This window comes from Sminthopsis crassicaudata, chromosome 2 (assembly GCF_048593235.1).
Source record: "Sminthopsis crassicaudata isolate SCR6 chromosome 2, ASM4859323v1, whole genome shotgun sequence".
NCBI classification, from domain to species: domain Eukaryota; kingdom Metazoa; phylum Chordata; class Mammalia; order Dasyuromorphia; family Dasyuridae; genus Sminthopsis; species Sminthopsis crassicaudata.
The window spans coordinates 271025752-271045688 of NC_133618.1; the positions used below are offsets into that span (position 1 = coordinate 271025752).

The window sequence follows — 19937 nt, forward strand, 5'->3', positions numbered from 1 at the left end:
ACTTCTCAAGGAAGTGAAAACATCATAAAAAGGAGGTGATCACGTCCTCCTTGACATCTCAGGAAGGGAGATGAAAACACCAAAGGAAATGGGAAATCAAATCAAATTAGTGGGTTTCTGAAGGGGCTCACTCTTTTTTTTTTTTTTTTTTTTTTTAGCTTTTATCACATTTATTATATTTTTCATATTATTGTCTTTTTTTTGTTAATTTTTATAATTATAACATTTTCTTTGACAGTACATATTCATAGGTATTTTTTTTTTTTTTACAACATTATCCCTTGTATTCCCTTCTGTTCCAAATTTTCCCCCTCCTTCCTTCCACCCCCTCCCCTAGATGGCAGGCATTCCCATACATATTAAATATCTTATAGTATATCCTAGGTACAATATATATGTGCAGAACTGAATTTTGTTGTTGTTGTTGTTGTTGCAAAGGAAGGATTTATTCGGAAGCTAAAAATAATCTGGGAAGAAAAACAAAACAAAACAGTGCTCACAGTTTACACTCATTTCCCAGTGGTCCTTTTCTGGATGTAGCTGATTCTGTCCATCATTGATCAATTGGAATTGGATTAGCTCTTCTCTATGTTGAAGATATCCATTTCCAAGTGATGATAAAAATTACCCAAATAGCCATGGAAGATGGCTAAAAAACAAGTTACACACATGTTCTTTGGGCTTGGCTCTATAAATGGGTCCCTTGGAACTGGTACCCCCAAGTATCACCTCATTCACCCTATAATTTGGGTTGAAATCCTTCCTTCTCCCCCAGTCTTCCTAGGGAGGGGGTGGGGAAAGGAAGCTCAGGCTTTGGAAGCTGACAGACCAGGACATTCCAGGGTGTTTACTAATAGCCTGATCCTCTGGGCTTAGTAATGGAGAACCAGTGGATCAGCTAAAAATACCTCTCATTACTTGACAGTGAAGACCCATAACCAGGTTCCTCCCTCCTTCCCCAAGACTGGCCAGACCAGGAGGCCCTCAGCTTTTCTCAGGAGACCCTTCTTTTTCTCTGTGTCTCCAAGAGAGTCTGAGTCTGCCCTACTACTTCTCAATAGGGATTTGCCAAAAGGAACTACATGTAGCCCCTCAAATTAAAATTAACCAAGTTACATGCTGTTTTTGAATTCCACTATGGATTTTATTTTCTTTCTTCAGTCATGGATAGAATAACAGAATAAAATAAACAAAACTCACATGCCATAGTGAACCAGTTGGAAAAGGAGACATATGTAAATAATTATAATATAAAATGTATATTATATAAATATAATAATTATAATAAATATAATAATTTATATAGCATGTTAAAGTTCGCAAAACATTTTACGTACATTATTTCACTAAATCTTAGGAACAATCCTGCCAGGTAGATGCTATGAATATTATTATCTGTTTTACAGATGAAGAAACTGAGATTTGGAAAGGTTAATGGTAAAATGATGTTTTGCCTAGGTAGATTATGTGGTGGTTGTTGTCCTTCATGCTCAAAGAAGAACAAAATGACATCGCTATGTTAGAGTCACATTATAGTGGGTCTGACTGCGGCCAATCGGACCTATATGAGCTCAGAATGCTCTGCTACAGGTCAGGCACCTATGAACATTGGGGCAGCTTCTCTAATTTTGTGCATCCCGGGTTTCCTATGGGCTAATTCCATTCTGTTTTGCTCACAAAGCACAGCCCCTCCTCTAATGAGGGCATGCCAGGTTGAGTGGTCCTGTGCCAGTGACTCCCACGTCATACAATCAATTCTTAAGTTCTTTAGACCCTGAGAGTGTCCTTGTATTGCTTTTTCTGACACCTTGTGAGCACTAGACTGTTTTTTAGTTTTTGCTTTTTTTTTTTTTAATCTTTGTATTTGTGCTTATTACACATAAGTCAAGACATTATCCAGTGATGTCATCAGTTCTCTTTGAAAAACATAAATTTTTTTTTTTGGCAAGCATACATCTGGCACTTCAACAAGGTGGCCAGGTTGTACGTCCAATGTACGTCCACATGGATGTGTCTAGATGTGGTTCACAGGAATATCTCTTGCCTCTCCTTTGATCCTTCACCCCCTTCTTCAAGGGAGACTTTAGTTTCTGCCAGGAAGAGAAGCTAATAAGTATTAGTGCCAGATATGAGGCCCAGATAGACTCTGATTTCAAACCTCCTGCCCAGAAGGAGGAAACAAGCTTTATAGATCTGCTGTCTTTATACATAATATTTCAACTTCTGTCTTGGAGTCAAGAAACAACAATAATGTATTGTTGTTTTAAACTCAAATACAAGAAGCTGACAGCTGAGTCAGAAGGGAATCAAGCTGCTGTAGTCAAGCCCACTGAGGGCTGATGGACACATGGGGACAAAGAAATACAAAACAAGCAGAACATCCTGGGGTTCTTGAGTGTTAAGGGCAAAGGGTCTCAAAAGGCAATGCTTTATTACAGTATTATGTAATTGATATAATGATGACTCCATAGCATCAAGCAAAGGGTCCATTATATTCAGAATCCCCAAGTCAGAGAACCTCAGAGTTGGAAGAAATATCAGATTTCGTGCATTTTTCCAGTACAAACCCTATCTCCAAAAGAGGTCCCTATGTAATTTCCCTGTTAAGGGTATAATCACTACCCTGAGTGAGGCAGTGATTGTTGGTTTTGAATTGCCTGAGTTCTGACCTTTGAAGAAGAAGAAAAACAAGTCTAATACTTTGTCCAAAAGGCCACCATTCAAATATGTCAAGGTTGTTCCCCACCAAGCCAACTGTTCCCAGTTCACCATGTCCAGATATTTTAACTTCTCTCATATGACATGATCTTGAGAACTTTTTTCTCTGAATGTTTTCCATTTTTTTAATAACACTTCTGGTACCTCAGACTGCACACAATGGCCTAGACCAACTTTGACTACGGCTGAGGACTATGGGATTATAACCTCCTTTTTCTAGAAGCTATCTTCTCTTAATGGAGCCTGCTTTTTTTTTTTTTTTTTTTTTTTTTAAACTACTAACTTACCTGTTCATTCATATTAAACTTGTGGCTCACTAAAACCTACAGATCTTTTTCCTTTGCTTAAGAAGGCAGAGAAATGTAAAGTGCATTTTATTTATTTATATGGATTTTTTTTTTGGCAATGTCTTTTAGAAAGATGCCCAAAACAGATTAAAAAAACACTTCCCAAAGACAACATTTTGGTGTTTACAGTTAATTCTATCCAAGTTATCCTGTTTGTATATATGTATATTTATAATTTGTACATAGTTGTCTGCATTATGTTTTCTTCCATTGCCTGAGAACAAGGGACTGTTTTTTAGTTTTTGCTTTTTTTTTTAAATCTTTGTATTTGTGCTTATCACACATTAAGTCAAGACATTATCCAGTGATGTCATCAAACAACACAATAACAACATAATGCTTAGTGCAAGTTTGTTGACTAAAGGGGGTCACCCTTGGCTATGGGGAAATTTGGCCATGCAGGGTCTTTGAGGGTTTTGGGCAGCTAAGAACATTAACCGTCTACTCAGTTTACTCCAAGATTCAAGGAACAGTCCACACTCAGTTGACTGGGCTAAGGGCTTACTGCTCAGGACCAGCGTCTACTCTTCTTTACATCAGAGTCACATTCAGACTAATCAATCAGACTAGGAACTTTCCTAAGTCGGAACTGAGCAATTCCTCGAAACTATGTAGTCTCTGCTATATATACATCCACCCATCCATATGGATTCGCAATCAGCTTGGGGTGATAGTCTCTGCTATATATACATCCACCCATCCATATGGATTCGCAATTAGCTTGGGGTGATAGGTGAAAATTGATGGTCCTATCTTGTAGTGTTCTTCATCTTTGTAATTTCCTAGACACATCCCCCAGGAATTGTGCAAAGGTACAGAAGTGAGTCTTTGCCACATGCAAAGCAAGGATTTATTCTGATTCTCTGGGAGCAGAGACCCCAGGGAAAGAGATTCAATCTAAAGACTTAGATACTAGATATAACTAGTTGAATGACCAGATTCAATTATTAAGCACTCTTTGCCAATTTGCCTGGAGGTCTCTAGTGCCATGCCTCAAGGAGCTGTCCTTGGCTTGTGTATTTAACTTTTTCAGTGCTGTTGAAGAAAGGCATAGCTGGGTATGCTCATATGCAGATTTGCAGATTACATAACCTGGGGTGGGGGAGAACTAACATGTAAACCAAAGTCACATCTTAACAAAAAAGATCTGGACAAGTTACAACATTTGAATCTCTCTAGTAAGATGAAATTCAATAAGTCATGCAAAGTCTTTACAGTAAGGACCCTCAAAAAAATCAACTTGATAATTATAAGCCAAACTAGGCAATGGTTAGACACAGCTTTTTGTTTGAAAAAGATGGGTTAACAACATAAAAAATTAGAAAATTAAAAAAAGATATGGAGGTTTTAATGGACTCTTGTTTGATGTGAGTCAGCAATATGATGTGGCAGACAGAGACTGGCAGAGCTCCTAGGAAGAGATGCCCTGTTCAGGCCCCAACCGGAATGTTGTGTTTAGTTCTGGGTACTACAGCTTGAGAAACACACTCCTAAACTGGAGAATGTCCAGAGGGTGGTAAGCAGAATAGTAAGCGGCAGTAGTATGCTGGGAAATGTTTAACAACTGATTCTCTAAGAGGGTTGGGAACCGGCAAAAGGGGGGAAAGATCACCTACTATACACTTTAAATTTAATCTGTATTGCTATATTTTCTCCCTCACATTCTTAAGTCTAGACAATCAGCGGTTACAAAACAGTAAGTCAAGCTCTGATCTATAGTGTTTGTCAATTTCTGAAGTGTAAATGTTCCCACTGAAAAATTAACAATTGGCTGGATTATACCCCTAAAGGTCTCAAATTCCCTAATTTGAGGGAAGAAACTTTAAAGTGAGGCAAGCCACCTTAAAGGTGGAAAAATGCTTTGGGTCTTGGGGAAGGGGATATTCAAAATAGTGCCTCTCCCCTACCCCCAAGGTCAGGGAAGCTTCACCTATTGTTGTTTGGGTCCTTGGGGGAAAAGCTTCCCTCCATGCTAGGCAACTATTAAGCTTATCCTGACATCATCACACTCTGCCAGATAATGTCAAGGTAACTGGGGGAAAATCATTAAGAATGGAAACTTGTCAGGTGGGTAATGTTAGGCAGCAACCTAAGGGGCTCAGGCAGTTTATACAAGACAGATTTGCAACTAGGTTCCCCTTGGGCCACTCTGCTCCCTAAGAAGTTATTTGCTTCTCTTAGAGCAGAAGAATAAGAGCAAAAGAAAAACAACAACAACAAAACTCTGAGGCAGTCTTCCTTCCTAGTTATGTTAGTCAGACAGAGCTAATAATATATGATCCCCAAATGACATGGCTTCCTGGCTAGGATCAAGTACCCTGTATTGGAAGTCACAGATGGCAGGTCAGAATTCAGGACTTTAACCTCATGCAGAAGAAAAAAAAAAAAGCCTGCAGGAGGAGTTGGTGTTGGTTCTTGTCCCCAGGTGACTCACCTGGAGGCTACTGGGAAAACTGACCTGGTGGATGGGCTAATTCAAGGGCTTTTTCCCCCCTAGAACTGGCCTAGAAGCAAACCCTAGTTTCCATTTAAACTAGTGTGTGCCAGAGTTCAAGCATGTTTTTAAGACAACAGTAAACTGAGGAAATCTTTCTAGGTATGACCAAGTCCATTTAGACCTGCAGCCCAGGACCTCCAATATAAAATCTTCAAGGCAGGAGGGTTTTCTCCCCCTTTCTTTTCTTATTTGCATCCCTGGCTTCTAGTACATTATCTTGCACACAATAAGTACTTAATAAATGCTTGTGGAATGAATGAATGATCTAGAGTTAAATTTTTTTGTGTAGTGAAACCACAAAATCTGTGTGGGGGCCAGAAAGTGATGAGTGGCAGTTAGGGACTAGATTTATGGTTGAGCTCACTTTTGCAACTGACTCCTAAATCAGTGTTTTCCTTACCAAGGGTTCCAGTCACATATCCTATTGCTTGCTGGATTTTTCCCTGTACTTGTTTCCCTCCCCAAACCTACCCTTTCCTCTTATGGCTCTTTCTGTATACGTGAATTCTTAGCCACACAGGAGTCATTTTTCATCTTTCCATCTCCATCCCTCACATCCAAATCCTGTAGATTCATTTTAGGTAACGTTTTTACTCAAATGGATTCCATGCCTTCCATTCCCACTGCATGTAGTCTATATCTGCCTCCCTATAACCTAAACTGGGGCACTGTTTCTACCCAAATAGACTACATATAAATTTGCTCTCTTGCCTCTAATCCATCTCCTCTTCAATTCCACCCTTTATCAAAGATCATCTTAAAGCATCATTCTGATTGGTCATTCTTCCATTCAAAACCTTTCATAATCTGGCATCAATCTACCTCTCGTCCTTTCTTGTGTTAGTTCCCTTCTCAGATACCACATTCCAGCAAACTGGACCTTTATTAAAATTCCACATTCTCATCTTATTTCTCATGCTGCTTGCATCTGAGATGGATCCTAATCACTTACCTCTATTTTCATCTGTGGAAACCTCTCACCTCCTTCAATTCCCAAGTGAAGGCCAAGCAATAAATATTTATTAAGCATGTACTATGGGCCAAGTGCCAGGGATGCAAATAGAAAAGACCTCCAAATGCCCTCTAAAGGTGTAATACATATTCAAAGAAACAGCAGACAATAAATTGCCAGAGCATTCAGAACTAGAGAAATCAGGTTTCTTGAAGGGATCTGGAGAATTCTGAAAGTCATGGAGATAGGAGATAATAGAATATCATGTACAACATTGCTTACTCCTTTTATTCTTCTAATTAGGGGAGATTAACAGGACACCCATATCGAACTGAGCTATTTGATCTGAGATCCTTGGAAGGGTTACCAAATAAGTCAGTCTGACTGGACTGGAGTGGGGATCGACTTATAAGGGGATCCAGAAGAGGGTTGAAAGTAATCTCTTCCTCAAAAATTTTTCATAGCACTTTACCTTGGACTAGAGGTGTCAAACACAAGGCCAGCTGGGTCTACAACACTCCAGAGTGTGGCCTGAATCAGACTGAAAATATAGATGGGATATATTATAAAAATAATAAACATAGGGCATAATTTCACATTTTAAAATGTCATTTAGAAAGACCTGGAAAGATTTACATGAATTGATTATGTGAAAGAACCAGGAAAAACATTTTACACAGCAACAGGAAGACTGTATGATGATCAATTATGACAGACTTGGCTTTTTTCAGTGATCCAAGGCAATCTCAATACACTTTGAATAGAAATCACCATCTGTATCCATTATAGAGATACTGAATGTGATTTAAATCAACACACACACTATGTTCACTTTTTTTTGGTTGTTTCTATTATTTCTCTCTTGTGCTTTCCCCCTTTTGTTCTGATTTTTCTCCCCCAACACGATTCATAAGGAAATATGTTTTAAAAAAATGAATGTACATAGGCCAATTTTTTTTTATAAGTAACCAGGGAAAATAAAAATTATAAAAAAGCAAACAAAAACCCCTAACATCAATTTGCAGCTGACAAGGATGCTTAAGTCCAGATCAAGAGCCCTAGTTTCTATTTGACTTTGACATTCCAACTTTGGACTTGGATCTATGCTTTGCCTAAAGTCATCTCTTTTGTAGAAACTCTTCATATATCTGTTTTTTCTCTCTATTGTATTTTAAGCATTTCTGTTTGTATTTCCAGTGAATGCAGAGTACTTTGGATTACTCAACGAATGTGTCTTGAAAGAATGAAGGGACGCCAGTGAATAGAGCCAGATCTGCTGTCATCACCATGACCTGCAGTAACCAGTATGAGCTTGCCCCGCCAGAAGAACATGAAAAATGCAAAGGGACTCGGGCAAAGAGACACACAGGGATGATGGCTCTCACACTTCTTTCCTTGGGGCGCCTCCCACCTCTCACCAGCTTTATACCCAAATGACTTCTCCTACAAGAACTTATTACCATGACATTATCACAATAGCCACCATTTATAGCCCTCTCAGCCCTACTAAACCTATTCTTCTACATACAAATTATTTATGCATCTAGCCTCACCATATTCCCCTCCACCAATAACTCAAAAATACAGTGGAGATCATGCAACAGAAACAGAAAAACGCCACTGAGGATGAGCCCAAATAAGCTTATGGCTCATGTCCATCTTCTGTGTGCCCAGAGCCAATCCTATAGCGCTCTCATCCTCTTGTAGTGCTCACAGGGCCCTGAACTGATGGCAGTGGGTTTCCTCTGTGCATCCTTCTCCCTCCCCCACCCAGGCACCCCTGCTTGCTCTAGGGCATTCCTGGGAATGAGGAGTCTACCCAGTGGTTTTTATTCCTATGAGGCTTACCCTAGAGTATTAAAAATAGCTTTGAAAAAAATAAAAAAGAAAAAAAAAGAAAAAGAAAAAAGAATGAAGCATTCACCTTTAAGATTCTGGGTTCATTACAAAATCCATCACCAAGGTGTTGTTGTAGCACTAATTCTGGAAAACTTAGATGTTTCTACTGGGGCTGAAAGGAAAGGGGAGAAAATGAGAAGATATGTTTATTACCATCATCTCTATCATTGATGAGGTTTTCAACCCACTCACCAGTTGAATCTGGGTCCCCTGATGGGATCAGCTTCCCAGAGAGGGGCCAATCTCAGCAGAGCCTAGGAAAGCACACAAATCCAGATTTTAGCTGAGATGGAAGCTAGAGAGGACAAATGATATTTTATAAAGAGTTGCTGGGGACCAGAATGGAGTAAGAGAATTCTGAAGCCAGATCTCTGAGACCTTGATCAAAAAGGTTAACATCAGGATAGGCAAGCTGACACAATGGAATGAGAGTCAAGAATTCAAAAGACTTCCATGGGCTAGAGCTCTAGACCAGAAAAACAAGGACCGGTACCTAAAGTTCCTCTTCCATTGATGGCCACAGGTCCGAGACACTCCTCAGAAATGGCAAAAGCATGATTAATATCATTGCAGCTGTGCAGTCAGCTACCTCATCTCTGCCATTGCTGTTAATAGGAGGAGGGAATGTTTTCTCCTAGTTAAAGTTCTGGGAAAGAGGAAAGCCAAGGAGATTTGGGACAGTTTTCAAAATTGTCAATGATTTAATGGCTGGGGAGATGGGAAGGAAGATACTGTAGCAGCATCAGCTGTGGTATAAGAACTTTTTTTCTCTTATCCAAATGGGCATAATGAAGGTCATTCAAATAGTAGAATTGCTGGCACCAATTTTATGGTTTTCATTCTTATATCTCTGGTGTCTGGTTTAAGAAATGCTTTTTGAACATTTTAGACAAATACAAGGCACCAGAACTATCTTTCTTTTAGACTTTCTAAATCAAAAGGTGATTTACTATAAATAGATCTCTCAATGTATAAATAACTGCTTTGCTTTATGTCATATATAAACCAACTTCACCTAGCTTTTGTAGATGCTGGTGCCCTAAATTTTTCATTGGCTGGAGAACTGACATTAGCATAGTGTGATTATTAGAATATCACTTATTAATATGACAAAACTGTTTTGTTGTATTTGAGCAAATTCTCATTGGGCTCTTGGGAGTCTGATCCAAACTATAAGCAAAAGTCTTAGGTGGTATTTGGAAGACCCACACATCAAAAGCCCCAGGCATGAAGTACTACAGGTAATGACTTAATTGGGTCCAATTACACACACACACACACACAGGAGCAGCACTCATAACTCATTCTTTGTCACATAAACCTTCTTCTCTTATAGCATAAGAACAGTGCTGGGCTCTCCACTTGCCACTTTTGTCTTCCAACCACACCCACATAGAAGAACATTGGTTCTTGAAGGAAAGGTAGCTCACAAACCACAGAGATCCCAATTTACATAAAATTATCTCACTCCATTTTATTTAAGATTTTTCTCCAGTTAGTAAAAGAAAGATGTGTCTCTCTTTATACATATGTACAAGTTCAGTTATAAAAATAGACAGCACATTCAAAGAGAAAAAAAGGCTTGGCATTTTTCTGATTCCCTCTAAATAGCATCTGTACACGGGAGTCTGGGTTAGGCAGGGGAGTCTTAATGATTTAAGTTAAACGATTCCCCTTCATCCCCACTCCCCTCCCAAAAAAGGGCTTTAAAATCAATCTAACTAAACTCAATTCCGCGATTTTCAGGTGTGCAAATTAGAGGCTGAGCCGCCTGGAAGCACCTGCTTCACGCTGAGACATCAGGCTGGGAGGCAGGCAGGAAAACCATCTTCTGTGGTCACAGCAAAGACCATTCCTCTTTCCACCCTCTGTCAGAGAGCCAGAATGTCCAGACTGGTCAGTCCCTGGGCTGTGTGGTGTCAGTATGGGGATCTCCTCCTTTTCTCCCTTCCCACCCCACTCCCGATGTCCCTCCCTTTCTCAGTGCAATACAGACAGTGCATACAGCCAAGCAGGGGATTAAAGGGTAGGGGATGGGGAGACTGTGCATTCAGGGTGGGTAGAGGGAGTCTGGGAGAGGATCAGTGAGGGAAGCCTGATTTGGATGACCCTGTTCTCATTACTGGCCTCTTGACGGTCCCTTGGATGGGAGCTGCTGATGCTGCTGGGGGCTTGGGATAGAGTTAGAGATTACTAGGAATGAACAAGAGGGTGCAATGAAGACTGTCCATGGACAGTGGGAGTACAATGGGAGACCATCGCTCTGCACAGGAAACAGAAGGTCTGTAGCCCTTTTCTCCAGGGGGTCTAGGCAAAGAAGGCCCAAAGGAAGTGCTACTTCAACACCTCATACTCTCCCCTGGTCACTCTCACCTAACCCATACCCCTGCCACCTCCTCTGGTACTCAATGCTCAACGCCTACCATGCTGCCATTTTGAGGGCAGGACCGTGCAACAGCAGAGCCGACTCTGGCCAGAGAGGAGTTTCTGGTGACCTTAGGAGGGAGGTCCCTTAGAGATCATTTATACGGACTAAGCTGTGGTAATGAGGCTAAATACATGATTTCCTCCTTTTTGCCCTTTCAGAAAATCTCTGTGGAACACTCCTCACAGGCACAGGACCTACTCACTGTACCCTGTGCTTCTTTAGAAGGGACATGCCCAGGGGCAGAAGGTTGCACCTTCCCACTGATCCTCCAGGGGACTTGGGAGGCCGGACACCGATCCTCTAAGAGTCTCAGGTAGAGCCCACTCCATCTTGAGAGGGTAGAGAGTAGAAAAAGGGGAAGAAGCAGGAAGAACAGAAGTTTGTGGGATTGAGGGTGGCAATGAAACATGGCCCTTTCCCAGTGAGAGGTTTAAGACTTGGCTGTAAAGTTCATTTGAGATGTGGTGGATTGATTCCTGCCTCTGGGACCTCTTCTTATAGGCATCCTGAAGGGGATCATTTTGAGAAACAGGTGATGAAAGTGCTCACATCAGCCACCTGCCTGTCCTCACTGTGCTGTGATTATTCACCTCCATTCCCTCCCTGGGGATGCAGGATGCCAAAGAGGGCAATCATCCAGAGCCATCAGCTGGCAGGAAGGGCATGGGGCCCCAGTTTGGTAGAAAAAAAAAGCTTGAGAGGCCCAAGGTGGTTATCGTCCCCCAGGGGGATTAGGTCCTTTGCCCTGTTTCCGAATCAGTGGGTCAGGGGTCAGGCTGCTGGTAACATTGAGGCTTTTGGGAGTCCCAGGGACACTATTTCCCTTGCTCAAAGGTGAGCTCAAGGGAGAAGAGGCGCTTGAAGGTCCAAAGTCAGCAAGTCCAGCTGGTCGAATGAGTGATGTTTGTAGAGGGCTACTGGCAGAGATTCCTAGAGACAGGGGAAGAAAGTAAGAGAAAATAAAAAAATCAGTCCTACATACCACTCAAGTTGCCTTTCTGTTAGAAATCTTGGTCATGTTTGCCTTCCCTAGATACATTCTCATGTGATGAACATTACTCCCTGGATAGAATCAGGCATCAGCTTTTTAAAAGGAAAAACAAAGCTAATTTATACACAATATACCTAATATTGAATCTTAGTTCAATGCCCATAGGCAAAGAAGGACACACTGTAAGTAGAATGGGAGAAAGCTGAATTTGTATATGATGACATCTTAGTAAATATTCTAAGATTTTAAGTATACTTCCTTGGTTACGCATTTTTAAGAGAATGTGAGGGACTAGCAGACCTTCCTTTCTTCCAATAGGAAACCTAGAGAATACCATGCCTGACTACTGTCCATTTTTGTCTGTGCTGTTCTCCTTGCCTGAAATGCCTGTTCACATTTTCTACCTTTCTAAAATTCAATCCACATTTCAAGGCTTAAGCTCAAGTCTACCTTTCTTCTATGAATTTTTCCTTGACTTTTTGGATCTATCCTAGTCACTTCTCATTGTACTGGGGCTGGCCACTCCCTCCTCCCACCTCTCACTTTCTCTAATTGTTTTAAATATGTTAATATCTTCCTCATAAAAAATTATAATAAGCTCTTTGAGGGTCAGAGCTGTGCTTAGATATCTGTAACAGCCAGTAGAGGGATCTAAACATCAGTTCTATCTTTGACATCTCCCTTTCCCATGGGTGGTTCCTCCCCCACCTCAAGCTAATATCACTATTCTATTGTTTGTATCCTCCATAGTTCCCATCTCCATCCTCTCTCTTTCATTCCCACAGTACCAAATGGAGTCCAAGCTTTTATGATAGGACTATTGAATATAAGCCCCCCCCCCAAACCCGTCTTGATGACCTCTCAATTTCTATCACCTTCAATTTATTCTATATGCAAGTGTTAACCTTTTCCAATTACTTTCACTAAGTCATTCCCTTGGCCCAAAAATCTTCAAAACTTCCTATTAAAATTATATAGGCTAAAATAAATTTCTTACTTTGGCATTAAAGGTCTTATTTAAGAGGCCTACTTTCACTTTTTATAACTTTTTGTCCTACTACTCTCCATGAAAGTCTCACCACAGCAAAATACAATTTGCCTAATCCTCCTTCTAGGGTATACCTTACCTTATACTTATTCAAGTCCCATTCATCCTTACAACTTCTGAAGCATTTACTGTTTTATAGTCCTATTCTAGCCCCAGGCATGTGGGAGCCTGGAACTTCAGTCCACTAGCTGTGCTGTACCTTTAGACACGTTGTACCCGTATGCTGCATAGGCCGCTGCTGATGCTGCCGCAGCCCCTGCTTTGGCCCCAGCCATTGCAGCTGCACTGCCTGCTGTGGATTTCCGGCTCCTGCCTTTCCCTGCTCCTTTTGAGGTGCTGCCTGAACCTTTGGGGCGGCCCCGACTTCGGCCTGAGTGGCCACGCCCTGTAGATGGCATTTCCTGAAGAGAAATTCCTGTGGGAACAAGGGGAAAAGAGAAAACATTTAATTTCTAAAGCCATAGAGTGACTCTGCACTGATAGGGAAAACTGGTCCAGGGGATGTTTATATTTGGTTTCTGAACCCTATGGAAGAGTTTATTTCCATTTAATAGGGGTGGGAAACTGAGGAATAAATAGGCATTCTCAAGTCACAGTTAAAATGACATTCTGTACTCTGGGACACATAAGTCTGATTTCTTACTTTGAAATATAAAAAGACCAGACTTCCCCAAGAGATAATGAGTACAAGATCATAGCTCTCAAAGTGAGGAAAATCTAAACCTGACCAAAACCAGTAGACTAGGTGAATACTGGAATAAGTCAACAGGCATGCTTAAGAATAAAAAAGATCTATAGTCTTGATAAAGTCCAGTTCCCTCCTTATTTCTGTTTCTTTTACTCTTGACAGGGTTGCTGAAAGAATGAATAGCTGTAATTTCTCTGTTGTTTTCCTACTTCATTTGGAATGGGAGGATTAAACAATAACCACAGAAGCAGTATGGGACTCAAGGGCAATACACTTAAGTGTCAGCTGTGAGAGACCACGGGCACTGAGTATGGCATGTTGTACAATACAGGAACTCTGCTTACCATTCATGGTATCTGAGACAGAGCCTGTGATGGAAGCAGGAGAATTGGTAGCACGGGACTGAGGTGCTGAGGAAGCTGGGTCGTCGACGATGACCAACATATCACTGCTGCTCTCATCGGGAGGGATGGAACCAGTATGTAGTTCACTACTGATGGAAATCTGCAGGTAAAAGAAGCGACAATCTCAGCTCACAACCCACATGAGACCAGTCTTTAAAGTGACTCCAACAAAGGCCCCTCCTGGAGTTTGTCTGGTTCTGGGGATGTGAGACTACACAGAAGGTAAACTTTAAGCACAGCAAAAGATGCCAGGGGTGTTGGATATAGTCTATCCTGTTCTGAACTGAAGGGTCTGTGACTACAGATTATAAAGGGCTCACCTCACTGAAAGGGCTGGGCATGGCAGAGTCCACACTAATGAAAGAATCATCCCCATCAGCAGAGAGATTGGAATTATCAGCAGAAGGAACAAAAGGAATCACTAGGTTGGCTCCCTCCTTCCTCCTTTTACCATCCAGCTCATCTTCTTTCTTTTTCTGGAAACATAAGCAAAGAAACATCAAAACATATCAAACAAAGGGATTTTCTGAAAATCTGCAAAGAAGAAAATAAAAGGCTACTGCTCTTAATTAATTTTCTTTATATCTTCTTTCCTAACATGTACTAGGAGCTGAAGACCCCACTTTACCCACAGAACTAAACTTCTCGGGGCTTGGATCAGAAAGGAAATCTGAGATCAGAAAGTACACTTTGGGTCCCCACATTAACGCAATGTTGCAAATTGACTGCATTACATATGATAAAGTGAACTATTCATGACCTAAGTAACAGGGTGTCAAACAAATGGCCTATCAGGACAGGGCTCAGAAATATTTTTTAAAAAATAAATAAAATGTAATAGAACACAGATAATGTTAAAATGCAGTTTTCTAAGTCAACTATGTGGTCCACAGGTTCAGTTTGGTGGTCTCTGTTTCTTTTTGAGTTTGATACCACTAATGGGGGGGTCTTTCTCCATCTTTAGCACATCATGTAACAGAACCAAAAACATCAATGTGATAGCCACTGAATACCAAACATACCATTGCATACCATTGCCATTTCACCATGACCAAAAGTGAGTCTGTTACTGCAAGTCACTTACAGATAGGTCTGGTGCTTTTTGACCCCTCTTCCCCCATCTTCTGCTTGATGTACCTTTTCTGCATATTTTTCCCTTTTCCGTTTGCGCTCCTTCACTCTGTTGGTTTCTTCTTGCTGTCGTTTCTCCTCTTGCCGAAGCCTCACTACCAAGAAACACAAATAAGATAGAATGAATGATAATCTTGCCTATAGCAGCCACACTCCACATATAAAATCTGATTTCTTACCTTTGTATATGATGTAGCATCTCAAAATAAATAAAATTATGTCCACCATTCAATTGGGTGATGTAGTATCATTAGGAATATGCCTTACACCTAAATCTGGTAAATGCCTATTGAGAATGGACCTTCAGATGCCTTAAAAGATGTTTCTAACTTGAATCATCATAATCCACAACTAAGGCTGTTGTGCTCTATAATTCTAAATCTGAATATTTCCTCCCACCTTTGGTAACCTAGTTCCAGTAAGAACAGGCCAAAGATAAAATATACAGATTAAAAAACTTGGGTCCTTGAATTCAACTTCCTATAACTTTTGGGTCTTCCCTTCCTTCTTTCTACTCAGCACTCCAGTTTTCTGACATTTTTCTTGCTGTAAAGCTCACATATGGCCAAAAGTCCTCAAATTGTACACTAGAAAGCACAGTTGAAAACCATTGTTCTTTGAAGTTGAAGTATGGAGGAAGAGAAGTATTTATATATTATGGAGAAATTTCCAAAAGGAAGAGGCACCAGTTAAGGCTTGGGTCACGTACATTTCTTCTCCAGTTCGTCATCATCTAGTAGAAGACTAACCACTTCTTTGGGTTTTAAGGTGTCTGGTTTGAAATTCCCACCTGAGATCACCATCTGCTGGATCTACAATAAATCAAAGGCAATATTTTACTCTTAGGCTAATTCAATTCAACATAGGAAATATATAAATTTTTCCCAAGCTGCCTTGAGGGGAGGTTCTTGATACTTCTGGCTCACAAATTACACATCTACTGAGCCAGAATCTTGACTCTCTACCTGGCATTGCCACTTGAGAGATATTAAGCCCAACATTCACAATGAAAAAGTCACAATTCTTTGGGGAATCTTCAGCCTGACAGAGTATTCCAGTAGTAGATTAACATGGAGTAGACAATCAAAGTTAGGAAATTTTTCAGAGCTTGCACTTCACTGAACTGATAATTACAGAGGCCAAATGCTTATTTCCTCCCCTGAAATGTGTGAACATTTCAATCATGAAGAACTGTCTCCATCTTAAAGTTAGTACTTCATACAGGCCTGTTGAAAGGCTCCCTTTAACTCTAGGGGAAGAGACTCACTTAGAAAAATCTAGAGATAATTTTGGTGAGTAGAGCAACAGGATGAAGTCTCAGCTATGAGTTTCACTTCAACTGACCTACTGTCCATGTTATGCCTCCTAACAATCTCAGCACAAGTAAACACCTTCTCATGTGCAATTTCTTCCATTACCAGCCCAGTTCCTTTTCTCAGAGATCATGTTCATGTGCTTACCTCACTCTTTTCATTGGCCCTCTGTAGAATGCGCTCCTCAATGGTGCCCTTGCAGATGAGCCGGTATACAGTCACCTGCTTTGTCTGACCCAGCCGGTGGGCTCGGTCCATAGCCTGTTGGTCCACTGTAGGGTTCCAGTCACTATCATAGAAGATTACCTGCACAGAAAGATGACAGTGTAGCCCCGGGGAAGCCCCACCAAGTGGCAGGACCAGGAATTCTGAGAAATGTACATCCAGTCATCTAGGTCTTTGTCCCTTCTTGAAGTCAAATCTTCTTTGTACCATATTGATAACCCCTGATAGGTCTTTCCGATTTCCAATCTTCCCCACCTCCACCCCCCACCCCCATCACAGAGTGGGGAGATGTTTTTGTCTTCATTCAGGGTTTCTAGCATAAAAGAATCAAGTATAAAAGAGTAACCCCTCCCTCCTTGCCAAAGAAATATATAGTATGGGGCCCAAAAGCAAAAATTCTATAATAATTAAATCATTAATATGAAACTGATGCCATATTGGTCAATACTAGTTCTGATATTTCTAGGATTGTTTTGTTACAGGTGATTCCCCTCTCTTGAAGATTCTTGATGTCTCTTGCTTGGAGTCTGTACCTCAGTCTACCTTTATTGGATTTACTTAAGATAAGGGGGAAATGAGCTTCAGGGATGTGGGGCATACCTATTAGTGCTGAAAAAACAAAACTGCATTTCCAAGGGAATTCAAAAACTGATAGCTTGCTATCCACATCCTATAAGGCTGAAACCAACCAGAAAGGACTTTCTGGGAGAGATCTAGTTCAGAGCTTTCCTATCTTTCTTATTCTACAAATATCATTCTAATCCAGGCCCTTTTTACCTCATGCTTAGATAATAGTAACAGCTTTCTAGCTATACTTATGAGTCCAATCCATTTGTAAATTGTAAGCAATATACTTTTTCTAAAACACTTCTATCACATTACAGAAAATGAGATGGTTCCTGGGCCCTCTATAACATAACTTCTTACCTATCCAATTTCAGTTTCTATCACTTTTCTACACATAGCTAACCTTCCAGTAAAAATGGTTTCTTCAATGTCACATTCATTTGGCTTTGCTCATGATATTCTCCATATACTTTGCCTGTTATCAAATTCCACCTCCATTATTCAAGGTACAGTGCAAATACCACCTTCCTATTAAACTTTTTCTAACTATACATAATAGCTTCTCTTTTTCCCCCTTAATTCCTTACAATCCAATCTAATAGGATTAAATTTGAAATTATAAAGTCGAATTGTCTCATTCTTGACTTCAGGTTATTACTGCTGTTTACCTATTTAAGCTGTAAGTTACTTAGAGGACTGAGACCATATTTCTTTCCTATTCCTTACAGGGTCTATCTAGCATACAGAAAATTAAAAAAAAAAATACTTGATTAACTGATGGATCATCTAAATCAAAGGGGTTTGGCTAGAACTGGATGGACACTGAAAATGTGTACCAAACAACAATTAGTTTCCATGATGAACCCTGTTTTTCTTATAAATCCTTTCCCATCAACTAATGTAACACCTCACCCAGTTTGGAGGAGGTAAAAATATAGTAAACAGGAACATCATACACTAATTCAGAGCCTTATTAGGGAGGTAAAACATATTCTCATATTTAGTCTAAGTCACAGGAAAAAATAGACAAAATACAGTTAGCTAATTAGGTTTATTAAGCCAGGACACCTTCACTCAGAAGACCTAAATAATTACATATTGTAAAAACTAGACTCTTGTGACACACTTGAATGAGAGGGCACATAATGGGGAATCACACATGCTGAATCACTTCATATTTGCTTACTGAATATTTACATTTTTTCCCCACAAAGTCTCATGGCACTCAAACACTGACTCATCCTTAAGCTACATTTAATACATAGATCATAAGATCATAGCCCCAGGTATATAATTCTAATTTAGTAAAACAAAATGCAGTTGATAACTATTTTTAAAATGACCTTAGAGGTCAGGAAACAAGGAGAACAAGAAAACAAAGCAGGCTTCAGTTTATAAAAATACAAATTTACTCTTTTAGGGAAAATAAGTTTAAACACACATGAAACAAATTAAACCATGCTATAGAAAGGGTTAGGCAGTGCCTATCAATAATTGTATGTAGCACTCAAGTTTATAGACAGCAGGGAGAAATTCCAAAGAAGAACAAACAACAATTAGAGGACTATAGAGACTGACTTAACTAGGAAAGATTAAAGTAGTTCAATCTGTAGAGCTGGGCCAAGCGATGACTAAGGGGAAACACATTAACAGTCAGCATCTTCCACAAGTTGTAAACAGAAAGAGGGAGGAACCTTGTAACGGGGTCCCCAGAAAGAATAAATATTCTGTGTGTGAGATAAAGAACAGGGAAATCATAGAAACACCAAAAAAAGCTTGATCAAACACCTAGAAAGAGGAACTACTTTTTCCAGGAGAATGGGAGGCAATTTTATTCCTCATGTGGCTTAAAAATCAACATTAGAATGCCCAAGGGCACACCACTACACTTATCATTATCCTGGAAACAGATTTCTCATTCTTCTTCACAGTATAAACACTCAGACTGAGTCTGACCCCAAAATATAAACAACAGTGGATTGTTCCTACAGCTATTCCTACTTTAGGAATGATAAACCCAAGGGAAAAAAATGAATTGCAAGGAAAATTTCCATGAATTAAAATCCAATGAATTCAAATAACTGTCAAGTACGTGTCAGATATACATCCATGTATGAGAATATCTATTTACAAACATGAACAAATCTATGAGATACTACTTCTCCCCAATGATTTAGACTGTTCCCTAGATTCCTAAGTGTTTCTATGGATATTCCAAAGCTGAACTGCAGCTCCAAAAGGAAAGTTCAGGACTAATTATACTAAGATGAAAATAAAACCTGACTTTTGGAGGCATTATTGAGCTCAATCAGAAAGTAATAATATTTGAATAATAATAACTGAGTAATAGTACTCAAGGCCTCAAGTGTTTCACTTCCTTCAGGGAGCAATCAGCTTATAAATGAGCCCATGTTCCAAAAGTTCATTTTAAAATTATTTGATGCCAAATGCCATATCCCCCCTAAGGTGAACAGAAAATCATTCCTTCCTTCTCATCTTTCTCTGCTACTTGGTAAAGGATTTGTGGGGAACAACACAGATTAAGAAAAGCATTTTTATGTAAAGAACATTGGAATAAGTAGTATGGATTGTAGGAGCTGGAAGAACAGCGGCTCCCCACAATGGTTTTCCTTAATTTTTGGTCCATGCCACTAATTACTTGGGAACTCTCTTAAGAGGGAAGGTGATTTCAATTATGAAGATCAGCAGCATACTATAATGGGCACAAG

The 19937-nt window shown here is 40.0% G+C and overlaps 1 protein-coding gene across 1 annotated transcript in view; it reads right to left on the minus strand.

Annotated features, from left to right (window-relative positions):
• Positions 1-9861: 9861 nt before the first annotated feature.
• INO80 (INO80 complex ATPase subunit) overlaps positions 9862-19937 on the minus strand; it is a 101256-nt gene continuing 91180 nt past the window's right edge. Inside the window, exons 30-36 of the mRNA XM_074289320.1 lie at positions 16564-16722; positions 15813-15915; positions 15110-15198; positions 14293-14448; positions 13913-14072; positions 13080-13295; positions 9862-11771 (exon numbers count right to left, since the gene is read on the minus strand). Of these exons, the coding sequence (XP_074145421.1) occupies positions 11554-11771; positions 13080-13295; positions 13913-14072; positions 14293-14448; positions 15110-15198; positions 15813-15915; positions 16564-16722 (1101 nt within the window). The 3' untranslated portion in view covers positions 9862-11553. The remainder of the gene's footprint in view (positions 11772-13079; positions 13296-13912; positions 14073-14292; positions 14449-15109; positions 15199-15812; positions 15916-16563; positions 16723-19937) is intronic.